At 35.7% G+C, this 12,655-nt stretch overlaps 1 protein-coding gene across 2 annotated transcripts; it reads right to left on the minus strand.

The window, feature by feature from the left end:
- Positions 1-7,215: 7,215 nt before the first annotated feature.
- Positions 7,216-12,356, minus strand: LOC135845302 (uncharacterized). Of its 2 annotated transcripts, none has more exons than XM_065363784.1 (13): positions 12,150-12,356; positions 11,940-12,060; positions 11,739-11,873; positions 11,573-11,670; positions 11,393-11,500; positions 11,075-11,313; positions 10,770-10,986; positions 10,499-10,693; positions 10,357-10,430; positions 9,998-10,264; positions 9,812-9,922; positions 9,629-9,731; positions 7,216-9,558 (listed from the first exon to the last, which is right to left on the minus strand). In XM_065363784.1, the coding sequence occupies exons 1-13, from the start codon at positions 12,183-12,185 to the stop codon at positions 7,453-7,455; spliced, it is 3,810 nt and encodes a 1,269-aa protein (XP_065219856.1). In that variant the 5' UTR covers positions 12,186-12,356; the 3' UTR covers positions 7,216-7,452. The 2 variants fall into 2 exon arrangements, with proteins under 2 accessions (XP_065219856.1, XP_065219855.1); XM_065363783.1 differs by having other exon boundaries at positions 12,141-12,355.
- Between the last annotated feature and the right edge of the window lie 299 nt (positions 12,357-12,655).

A 12,655-nucleotide genomic window follows, 5' to 3' on the forward strand; every position in this document is an offset into this window, starting at 1 on the left:
TTCTGTGATTTAAAAATTAATACAACACATGTTGTCCCTGAAAATTTTGAGTATTTTTAGTTAAAAGTTCACACTTCACAGATGTAGAATGCAAAAATCCGTAAATAAAAGTATTCATAAGATAATCATTTTTTGGCGAAATGATGAAAATTCAACATCAATCGATAGGGAATTTCATTGTCTTTAATTTTTAAGTACATAAAAGTTCACTCAAACTCGTGAGCAATCGAAAAAAATTGCATCTTTTAAAACGTAATTGTGTGTATACTACAATGAAAATAATAGCGGTGAGAAGTATGAACGAACGCATACTGATTCTGTCGTTCGTCGTTCTCGTTCATCATGGAATATTAGGAATGCAAAAAGCTGTAGCTTTTATTATTTCGCCATGCACGCCGCACCGGTCGCTCGTCAAAGCATTGTAGATGGCGCTAGTGTAGGGCTCGAAAAGTGGTGCAGGAGGAAGGAGAAGAATATGCAATTTTGGATTCCGGATTCGAGCGAAGCTTTATTACGATGAAATCCATATTCATTGATGCTAAATTTAGAACATCAATGGATACGGAATTTCATCGTCTTTAATTTAAGACTATAGTGCACTTTTCGATTTTGGAGAATTTTTGAAAATCTAAAAAAAATGAGAAAAAAAATCAAAATTCTACCAGATTGACCTAGAAAGAAACTAGAAAGCTGAAATTTGGGATACCTATAGCTACTACATATATTTTCGACTTGCCAAATCGATTGGGAACAGTTTCAGGCCGTTTGCCGTTTTAGGCAGTTCTGGAGCCTCCAACAGATTTTTGAAACTTGAAAATTGAAATAAAGTTGGAAATCCGAAATCCACACTGCACTCCAATCCAACTTGAACACGTTACCAAGTCGACTGCTGGTGCGTTTAAGAAGTCATTTTGGAGCCTCCAGCGAATTTTTGACAATTTTTGGAGCCTCCAGTAGATTTTTGAAACTTGAAATTTCCACAAAGTTTCTACAAATAGCGTTGGAAAGCGTTTTTGGAAACTACTAGAGCCTCCCGTAGATCTTTCAAACTTGAAAGGCTACAGGTGGATAAGTATTGCGAATTTTCCCCCGAGAGCTTCAGGGTTGATATTTGCATGGAAGGTGGGTACCCTTGAGCACCTTCCGTCACAAAAGTTTCAGACCCCCTGAAACCGTTTCAAATCGATTTGGCAAGTCGAAAATGGAGCATGTCCCAAAATTTCAGCTTTCTAGGTCAATTTGGTAGAGTTTTGATTTTTTTCACATTTTTTTAAGGCTACAGGTGGATAAGTATGGCGAATTTGCCCCCGAGAGCTTCAGGGTTGAAATTTGCATGGAAGGTGGGTACCCTTGAGCACCTTCCGTTACAAAAGTTTCAGACCCCCAGACCACCCCGTTTTTGAGAAAAGTGAGAAAACCCCCCCTTTTATGAAATTACAATAGAAATTTTTTTCTCAGCCCCATGTGAACCGATTTTTTCAATTTTTTGGTATGTTGTAAACATTCATAAGAGGTATCACCACAAAAATTTTCATCCCCCTCCCCCCCATATTCCCCTCCCCCCAAATGACGTTTTTTAGCTTTGTTTGCCCGTTTTAGCAATGATCATGATTCTGCACAAAAATGGGAATAGCATTTTTAAATGTGTTTTTGACCCACAAAAAACAATAAAACATATATTTTTTTCAAAAAAATTTTTTTGGTGGGCCGTGGTCAAAAATTGAAAAAACTAACAGAGGGGGTAAAAATGAATTCTGGAGTAAATTATTGTTTTTTGTAAACGAGGTGTCGTTTCCATTAGAATCGAACCCCCCGAACACGAATATGACGTCCAATTTATTGCTAACCTCAACCACACCCCTCCAGTATCTCTGACCCCACCTCAATTTTTACTATTATACTAAAAATTGAGCTATATAATAATACTGGTGTCGTTCTTATATGAATCAAACACCCCGAACACGAATATGAAGTCAAATTTTATGCTATCCTCATCCACACATCTCAGGTGCCTCTGCCCCCAACTAAATTCTTTTCTTATTTCTTACTATACTGAAAGTTGAGCTATTTTCATAATATTAGTGTCGTTTTCATATGAATCAAACACCCCGAACACGATGAGACGTCCAATTTAGCTCTACCTTCATCCACACCCCTCCAGTGCCTCTGCCCCCACTTCAATTTATATACTATTTTAAAACTTTTGATATTTTCATAATGTTGGTGTCGTTTCCGTATGAATCAACCCCTCCGAACACGAATATGACATCCAATTTTACGCTACCCTCATTCACACCCCTACAGTGCCTCTGCCCCCACCTAAACAATACATTTTTTACTTAACTCCGATCAATCCTCGACCAATAATTACTTCAAATCAAATCAATTAGGTACTATTAAAGGTATGTTTCGCGAAGCTTGAAAACTCAACGACATCGCAAGGGTCAAACTTTAACATTCTCGAGGAGCTGGCTGTCGCTTGGAAGGGGATAGATGCGGGTAGACCTAAATTGTACTTCATATTCATGTTAGGGGTGTTTAATTCATATGAAAACGACACCAAGATTATTATATAGCTCAATTTTTAATATAATAGTAAAAATTGAGGGGGGGCAGAGGCACTGGAGGGGTGTGGTTGAGGGTAGCACTATATGGGACGTCATATTCGTGTTCGGGGTATTCGAGTCACATGAAAATGACATCAACATCATGAAAATAGCTCAACCTTCAATACAGTAAAAATTGAGGTGGGGACAGAGGCACCGGAGGGGTGTGGATGAGGGTAGCATAAAATTTGACTTCATATTCGTGTTCGGAGGGGTTAGATTCATATGGAAACGACACTAATATTATGAAAATAGCTCAACCTTTAGTACAGTAAAAATTGAGGGGGTAGGGGCACTGGGGGGATGTGAATGAGGGTAGCATAAAATTTGACTTCATATTCGAGTTCAGGGTGTTTGATTCATATGAGAACGACACCAATATTACTATATAGCTTAATTTTTAGAATAATAGTAAAAATTGAGGTGGGGGCAGAGGCACTGGAGGGGTGTGGTTGAGGGTACCATTACATTGGACGTCATATTCGTGTTCGGGGGGTTCGATTCGTATGGAAACGACACCTCGTTTACCAAAAACAATAATTTACACCAGAATTCATTTTCACCCCCTCTGTTAGTTTTTTCAATTTTTGACCACGACCCACCAAAAAATTTTTTTTCAAAAAAATATATGTTTTTTGTGGGTCAACAACACATTTAAAAATGCTATTCCCATTTTTGTGCAGAATCATGAACATTGCTAAAACGGGCAAAAAAAGCTAAAAAAACGTCATTTGGGGGGGGGGGAGGGGAATGAAAGTTTTTGTGGGTATACCTCTTATGGATGTTTACAAAAACGTACCGAAAAATTGAAAAAATCGGTTCACATGGGGCTGAGAAAAAAATTTCTATTGTAATTTCATAAAAGGGGGTTTTCTCACTTTTCTCAAAAACGGGAGGGTCTGGGGGTCTGAAACTTTTGTGACGGAAGGTGCTCAAGGGTACCCACCTTCCATGCAAATATCAACCCTGAAGCTCTCGGGGGCAAATTCGCCGTACTTATCCACCTGTAGCCTTAAAAAAATGAGAAAAAAAATCAAAATTCTACCAAATTGACCGAGAAAGCTGAATTTTGGGATATGCTCCATTTTCGACTTGCCAAATTGATTTGAAACGGTTTCAGACCTTTTTAGGAGAGTTCTGGAGCCTCCAGCAAATTTTTTAAAATTGAAATTTCCATAAAATTTCATAAAATAAAGTTGGAAATCCGAAATCCACACTGCACTTCAACTTGAAGTGTATTTTTCAATTTTTGGTCAATTTTTGGTCATCAAAATACAATTGAAGCCAATAAAATGAGAAAAAAATGAAAATTTTACCAAATTAACCTAGAAAGCTGAAATTAGCGTAGTATGCTATTTTCAACTTGCCAAATTGATTGGAAGTGGTTGCAAACTGTTTTGAGCAGTTCTGGAGCCTCCAGCAAATTTTGAAACTTGAGATTTCGACAAAATTTCATCATTTCATTAAAAACTCAAAAAATACCTCAAAATTTGTCTGAATATAGGTTTAGCATGTATTGTGCAGTATGAATTTCGGCTTTCCAACTCATTTGATGAAATTTCAAGTTTCAAAGATGTACGGGAGGCTCCAGTAGTTTTCCAAAAAGGCACTGGAGGCTCCAAAACGACTGAAATCTACCTGCAGTCGACTTCATATCATATTGAAAATAGTCTGTGGAATGAGTTTTGGCTTTCCAACGGCATTTGCAGAAACGTTGTGGAAATTTCAAGTTTCAGAAATCTACTGGAGGCTCCAAAATGACTTAAACTCACCAGCAGTCGACTTGATAACGTGTTCAAGTTGGAGTGCAGCGTGGATTTCTGATTTCCAACTTTATTTTATGGAAATTTCAAGTTTCAAAAATCTGCTAGAGGCTCCAGAGCTGCTCAAAACGAGTTTAAACCGTTTCCAATCGACTATTGGTAGGTCGAAAATAGGATATATTCCAAATTTCAGATTTCTGCGTCAATTTAGTAAAATTTTGATTTTTTCCTCATTTTTGGCCTAAATTTTGATTTTCAAAAATTCACTAAAAATCAAAAAATGCACTTCATCACTTGAAATTTTGGCTGGTGATGAATTTTTGCACGCTTTTTCAATCTAGCTGTGCCCAGTTCAAAAAATTGCATATACAAGTCTCATGTTGGAAAGCAAAATTTGGATTTTGGCTGTCCTGTCAATGAAAATGACCACCATTTTGTTAGCAAAGCCAGCTTTTTTTCAGGAAAGTTTGCTTTAAATTTAAAATGTACCTTAGGATGTCCTCTTTCAAAAAAAAGTAGTCTCAGAGAAGGGGAAAGGGAAGTAATTATTTCTATTGTCGTATGCGGGACTATTGCGTATTAATGAAACAAAATAAGTTTTCTTCGAACATTTCCCCCTGGTTTTATTAATTGAAAAAGCCAGCTTGACAGCAATCTCAGCCAACATATTATTAAATATGAAAATGATAAGTAATATCAGAAGTCATAATGAATTTTCTTGTTTGAAATTGAACATAAATATTACGAAATCATTTTAATGGTAACTATGAAATTATTTTATACTAAAAAAAATCTTCTAAAAGGTACCTATTAAAGCAGGTACACATTCAAGATTGCAACAAGTTGTAGTTCTTTAATTCTTCTATCACACAAAATCAAAAATCGAAATTTATCCACGATGATAGGATGATTCATTATTTTTATTCGCGAAAAATGAAAGACCTAAACTTAAACTTCAAAGTAAATCTTTTAGGTATTAATATTTTTGAACAAAATGGGAATTTAATTGGAAAAACTGTCACAATAAAATCGTCAATTGAAACTCTTTTTCAAATTTTGAAAATTTACAATTTCAGTTCATCTTTCGATTTTAAGAAAAAAATTCAAAATTCAAAATTCAAAATTCACCAGGTACCTACCTACAATATTTTCCAAGTGCAGGTTTCAAAAGAGTAAAAATATGTAGGTAGATAAAAATCTAAAACTCTGTTCATGGACTCAAATTCGCGAATTCACGAATCGCTTGGATCGCTGTTGTTATTGTCTGAAAAGGGGGAACTGGAGACTATTGACCAATCAGATTAAAATTCACAACGCAAAAATTAATAATTTAGTGGCCAACAATTTTTTTTCTTTACTCAAAGACATCAAACGACTCTTTTGCTGATATACAATTTTCTTATTTTTGTTTAAAATACGTTTGCAAATGAGTTCTGGTGTCATGAATTTTTTCAATTACTCAAATCCGAATCATTCAGTTGCAAATTTGAGTTGAAAAATATTCCACAATATAAAAATGTCTTATCACAATTTTGCACAGTTCCCCCTTTTCAGCATTTACGCAAAAATCCGCCAGATGTCAGCCACATAGTGTGAATTCGCGAATTGACTCTTCAAATTGATTTCGATCATTTTTGAGCCAATCTGAAGCCTCCATCAACAATGTTGCCTTTTCTCAGAAATTTTAAATCGCTCCAGAAGGTACAGGGTGGCCAGAAATATTGAGTACCCCTAAGAAAGTTTTTCATTAAAAATATAGGTTGGCAACGTAAAATAGATGCATATGATTAAGATGATTGGTGGAATGTTATCTCTCCAGTCCAACAACCAATCATGTGCTATCATTATTATCATTCACTGTGACCAACCAAAGTATTTTAGTAGAAAACTTTTTTAGGGGTACTCGATATTTCTGGGCACCCTGTATTGTGATCGAAAATGTTATCCTTGTCATCTTCAAATCGATGAAGGCGAATGAATTGCAAATTTAAAGAGACGAGTTGAAAAGTGTAGTTTTATACAAGTTGAGGTTCAAAATTGAAAAAAATCTGAAATCGTAAATTTTTGCATAAAATTACTCAAAAATTTGGTACTCTTAAAATGCCCCCCCCCCCCCCCCCATCGATGTGTATAATTTTCAGGCTGATCTGATCCTGTAAGAATGTGTTCTCCAGTCGATTTTTTTTTTTTAATTTGAGGTTTTTCAACTTGCAAAAAAGATTACTTTTCAATTCGTTACTTAAAATTTTCAGTTTTGTTTTTCCCTAAAAATTGGCAAAAATTATCTTTTTTAAAAAAATCATTTTTTTTTTTGGTTGAAAACGGTCGTCTTTTAACATTTTTTGCATTGTTAAAGATGTCATAGGCTAATCGCTTTAGTATTGCCAAAAATTGGATTTGTTGCCTATAAGTCTCGCTTTTTTATCGAAAAAATAAAAAAATGTTTTCATGTTGTCAACAATAAGATTTTTTTTACTTCGTCTAAAATCGTCGCAAAAAGTTCTCACTTTATTATTCCAAAATGTGCCACAGTTGTTTTTTGCTAAAAATTGCGACTCATCACAAAATAACATTTGTGTTTTTTCATTTCAACGTCGCAATACTTTCTTCAGCTGCATGCAAAAATTATTTTTTCCCATTCAAAAGACGCCACAGTTCAATTTTTGGTTAATGTTTGCCAAAATAATTTACCTTGCTTGTCTTACGCTGTATGCACCTTTTTTTTAGAAATTGATTCGCTCAACATTTCAAAAGACCCCGCTACTACGTTGATAACGAGGGGCTGGAAATATGTACATACTATCTCTACGTACCTATGTAAAACAACTAAACAAAAAATATACAGATTAAAAATCAAAATAATGTACTTTTGCTCAAACGTAAAAAAAAACAACAACTAAAAACTTCACAATTTTTACGAAATAATCACTTTAAATTCGATTATGAACAAAAACATAACTATCATTCAACAACTAAAAACTTCACAATTTTTACAAATTAATAATTTTAAACTAGTTTAGGAACAAAAACATAACCATCAATTGAACAACTAAAAATTACACAATTTCAACAAAATAATCATTTTAAATTGGTACATGATGGGGATCCAATTTCGTTTCTAAGAAAGCTTTGCAGAGTGGTATTGGGTTCTTGCATTGACAAGTTTTAATAGCTTTTAACTCGATTACCGAACATGAAATTGCATAAGGTGAAACGGCAATACCGATGCTAATTGTGTTTTCACCTTCTGGATCAAAATCCGCATTGTAGCCTTTCGATCGGATCTGATGCAATGCTACTGCGGATAGGTGATTTAATTCTTTTTCATGCTGGTCTGCTTCAGATGGTACTTTATCGGTGAACTTTTCTTCTATAACATAACAAGGTGATTTAACCCCTTTGGGATATAAAGCCAGATCGAAAATCCCAGTTCCGCTTCGCGATTGACGAGAGATATAGTAAAGTTTACGCAATGCAACAAAAAGTATCGCCCGGAGTTGAGTCTCGTAGTCTTTTTCGCAGGAAATTTTCGTAGGATTGTACAGTCCACATATCCGCTTTTTAATTTCAACTTTATTTCCATTCACAAATTCGTCAATCATTACTTTAAAGTCATCGACACTATTAAAGAAATCATGTGCGATTCGTAAGCGAAGAAATTTCAACAGCGTATTCTTCATGATATTGTTCGGGAATGCATAATACACCAACTTCGTTGGGTCACGTTGATTTTTATAATCGTTCTTTGCATTGAGCCACATATCAAGGGATAAATCTTCGGCGTATAATTTCACCACAAAGCCAGTGTGATAAAATAAATCAAGTGCACATCGATCCGACGAATCTCCTTCTTTTTCTGTGAAAACGTATTCGTTGTCCAGTAGGCGCATCGCAAGATTGCAAAGGTGATAAGAGTTGCCAAATGTCTCCCAAACAAAGGCGTACGACTTTGATTTCACCCAAACCGTTTCGAACTCAAACATTTTTCTTTCCAGTAAATACATACAATAAAGCGAAAATAGTTTCGTCCCAGGATACGTAAAACCGCCGGCACATTCCGCTAAACTACCGTCTTCGTTCTTGCAGTTCATTACCTCGACGCTATTCACTCCGAACACTGGTTTCAAAGCTCCTTTATCAAGCTTACAGATTTCAGTCAATTTATCGCTTAGAGCGTTCTCACAAAAGTCGGGAAAAACGCCAAAACAAATAATTTGATAACCAGCCGAAACGATACATCTTGTGAAACTCTGCAGATCCTTTTCCATCGTTTCTCTGTGTTTGGCGTTTCGTAATTTGAGAATAGGCATATCAATTTCGTCGATAAGTATGAGTTTTCGGAGCGATCCAAATACCTTCAGGTTCTTCAGGTATGTTAAGGCATCCCTTAGTATTATTAAGTGGTCACCGGTTTCAGGACAAGTTCCATCTACGCATTTTTTAAACCGTTTGTGGTCAGACAAAAAAGATTTGTAAGTGGCTAACGTTACATGAACGGCGTGGGAGATTTCATCTTTGATTTCGGAAACTGTATTTTTTGTGACGACGGAAAGGTCCAGATGACAACACAAATACGATTCCTTATACGAGTTCAGGTTTTCGGTACGAGTTGTCTCGTCGTCGGTACGAGTTGTCTCGTCGTCGGTACCAGTTGTCTCGTCGTCGGTACGAGTTGTCTCGTCTTCGGCGCTATGAAAGAAAGCCAATGCTCTATTCCCAAACACAAAGCGTTGCCGACCTTTGAAAACATCTATCGGGATAACATCTTTCTTTTCCTCAGATGTTTCCTGGTTGAAAACTTTTGATAGGAACAATTTTAAAATATGCAACGTGGTTGTCTTACCCCAACAAGGAGGTCGAAGAATGCACAGTTTTTTATGAAAAAAGAGTGGAACAAACGTTCTTATGATTTCCCACGCGTTAATCCGAGAAAGCGTTGCAATATCACAACCTTCGAAAAATTCCAACGTGCTCCATAAAGTCGTATCATTGAATACCAATACGTTTAGTTCAGGCGCTCTGTCCAAAGTAGCGGATTCGTCCAATTTCGCACGTTTTGCAACGACATACTCAAACTCTTCTTCATATGTCACTTTATCTTCTGAGACGAATGCTTTTTTCTTCTTCGCAGTTTCAATTAAACATCTTTTTCCTTCGTAATTAGAAATATTATTCAGCAAGTCGTCAAGCTGAAAATTGGATAAATGTAAGACTGATTGTAAAAATTGATAAATGCAATATTTTTTTACAGCTACACACCTCGGCAAAATGTTCATCCAGATACATAGACGGTACGAATTCTCCAATAATCAACATGAATATATCCATTTTCAACTGCTTGATAAGACTTTCACGCGATGTTCTGCAATATCGGTTAAAAAGAATACAATTAAAATTCAGAACAATGACCTCACATAATACGTACATGTACAACAAACTCACATTAAAAATTTCCAGGCAGGAAGAAAAGATCCGACAATCGCACACGTGTGAAAAAAAATCATTACATGGTCGGGAGGCATTTTTCCCTTCGAGATAATTTCGGTAAAGCACCTATGAAGAAATTACAAAGTTTCAATTTTCAAGAAGTAAAGAAATATGTCGTGAAAAAGATCAATAAAATTTTACATTTTTAAATCTGCCTCCTTCAAAGAGCCCAGAGCACGGGCCAATAACTTTTTTTTCAATTCGTCCTTTTCCTCAAGGTATTTTTTACGTATGATTTCACCCGAAACTGCACTGCCTCTAGCTCCGTAAATAAACACACAATTACGAAATTCTACAGGCATAGAAGTATCTCTTTCTATAAAAGACTGGAATATGTCTTTTGCTTTCTTCAAGCATTCTTCAGATCCCACGAAACATCCGATATGGAACATCATGCAATGAAACGTTCTAAAAGAAACACGTGAAAAAGTATAGATAAATATAGGTACTTCACAAAACGAATCACATCCTCGTGAATAAAGGTATCGAGGGAGTCATACCGCTTCGCGTCGTCCTTATTTATTCTATCATCGAAGATATCTCCCTCTACTTTGAATAACGATTTGATATGGTCCTGCGGAAAATATTCTAAATTAGGTGGATATATTGTAATATAAAAACAAATTATAAATAGAAACATACTGAAAATACTTCGTAGCTATGTGTTCCGTACAAAAACCGATTTATATACAGGAATTTCCTACACGCTGTAGCCAATGGCAGTACATCTTTTTCGGTTTTTAAAAATTTAAAACACTCCATAGACAGCTCTAGACCATCTATGGTCGAGAAATCGAGATTGAGTAACAAACTGGCTCTGTCGATAGAATTCAATTTCTGAAAAAAAAGTTGGTAAATATGTAGTTATTCCAGAGAGAAAAATCAATGAAAAGTGCAAATAAAAATGTCTTACTTCGAGCTCAGAAATTCGCAACGAACAAACATTCTTCAGATTTCCATTATAGTTCAAAGCATATAATCCCGCATTGGAACTGTTGACTTTAATCCATTTCGCGCCTCCCTCCTTAAATGAATGTAAGGACGTTTTTCCCTCGATCATAATTTTTTCCACTCTGCTTCCGCTATCTGACATCGTACAGACAGTGACAGGGAATTTAGGATACCTGGAACTTCTCAAAACAAATATTTTTCGCGCATTATGCGAAATACTTACATATAACAAATATTTTGTTGAAAATACTCAAATTAAGAGTTTACCTGGCATCGTTCTCGAAGCTGATATCGGTATTATTTTGTAGAGTCGATATCACGGGTAAGTCTGTACCCAACATCTTATACGAATCGACGAATTCAGCTACATCAAATCCATCCTCACTTAAAATCTTCCACAGTTTTTCCGAACTGTCCACCGAATACTTCTCTCGCATAATTTCTAAAATTGCTTCTTGTACTTTTTCACCAAAGTAATCATCCAGCATGTGAATGATTAAAATTCCCTACAAAATTAATAATTATATTTATATTATTGTACCCTTAAAATTGATTAATAATAAGGTATTCAACGCGTTTACGTACTTTCAAAATAGAAGTCTGCTTAGAAGGACTCTTTGCTGATGAAGGAAGTAATTCTTGAAAGCGTCTCTCAGAATACGGCCACAATTCAAATAATGAAAAAAATAATTCCTAAAGAACGCATTTAGTGTATCAATTTTTGACTTAATCTTGACAATTCCAATTCAAACAACGATTACTTACGTTTGGCTCTTTCAGATATTCCTTGGCTATAACTTTCAAACTTAAGTAACTGCTCAAGCAAATAGGCAGCCACTCTTTCGCTTGCCACCCCTTCATCCCTGAAAAAACACTTCCACGTTTATGGTCTAGTTATAAAACGAAAAATTAGAGATCAATTTACTCTTACCTTTTACATAAAACTTTTGCCAGACCTTACGCAATGAAACAATGATGTGTAACAACGTGTCTAAAAAGTTTTCTTCGTCAATATACAGAGATTCAGTTAGTTTCGGAAGCGTTGAAGTTTCTTTTTTCCAATAATCTGCATTCATGGATTCAATATGAGAGCTTCGATAAAAGTTGGATGATTAAAATCAAAGTAACATACCCTGTAAAGTATACGAAAATTCAACTTGGTCCATCTTCAAATACGATCTGATTTTTGAAGGAAGTGCTTCTATGTCGACTACGCTGCTTTCGCCGAGCTCCATGAGATTATCACTCGTCACCTTCCAACAAAATAATGTATCCATATGTTAATTAAGGATAACTCAAAAGAGTGGCGCATAGTTCATTCAAAACAACTTACGTCGCTTACCTCCATCGGAGACGGTTCTTCTTTTATTCCAACCATCTGTATTCAATCAATTAAATGTAACATGAGAAATGAGAATATTGGGATGCGAAAAAAACTCGACACATCATGACGATCATATTCAACTCAACACGAGACCATTTCGGCATTTCCATTCCGTACCATTTCGATTTCGTCCATTTCCTTGATGTTTGATTTTTTTCAACTGAACAGGATGATGAAATTTCATGAAAAATGCGACGTTGCCACATCAAACTGACGAAAAAAGTTCATCTTTATATAGCGATCCTAGCGATATAAAGATGAACTGCTCAAAATTACTCATTTATAGCTCTGTTCGTTTGGAACACACATTACTTTCTGTTCGGTGTACACTTTGTACACAAAAGTCATTACCTACTTTGGTCCACAGTTATATTTACGATATTGTGAAAGTAGCACTACGCAGTGGAGACAAACGAAAGGCAGCCAACCATCCAGCTACCAGGAGGGAATAAATTCCCTCGGAA

This window comes from Planococcus citri, chromosome 4 (assembly GCF_950023065.1).
Source record: "Planococcus citri chromosome 4, ihPlaCitr1.1, whole genome shotgun sequence".
Classification (NCBI taxonomy): domain Eukaryota; kingdom Metazoa; phylum Arthropoda; class Insecta; order Hemiptera; family Pseudococcidae; genus Planococcus; species Planococcus citri.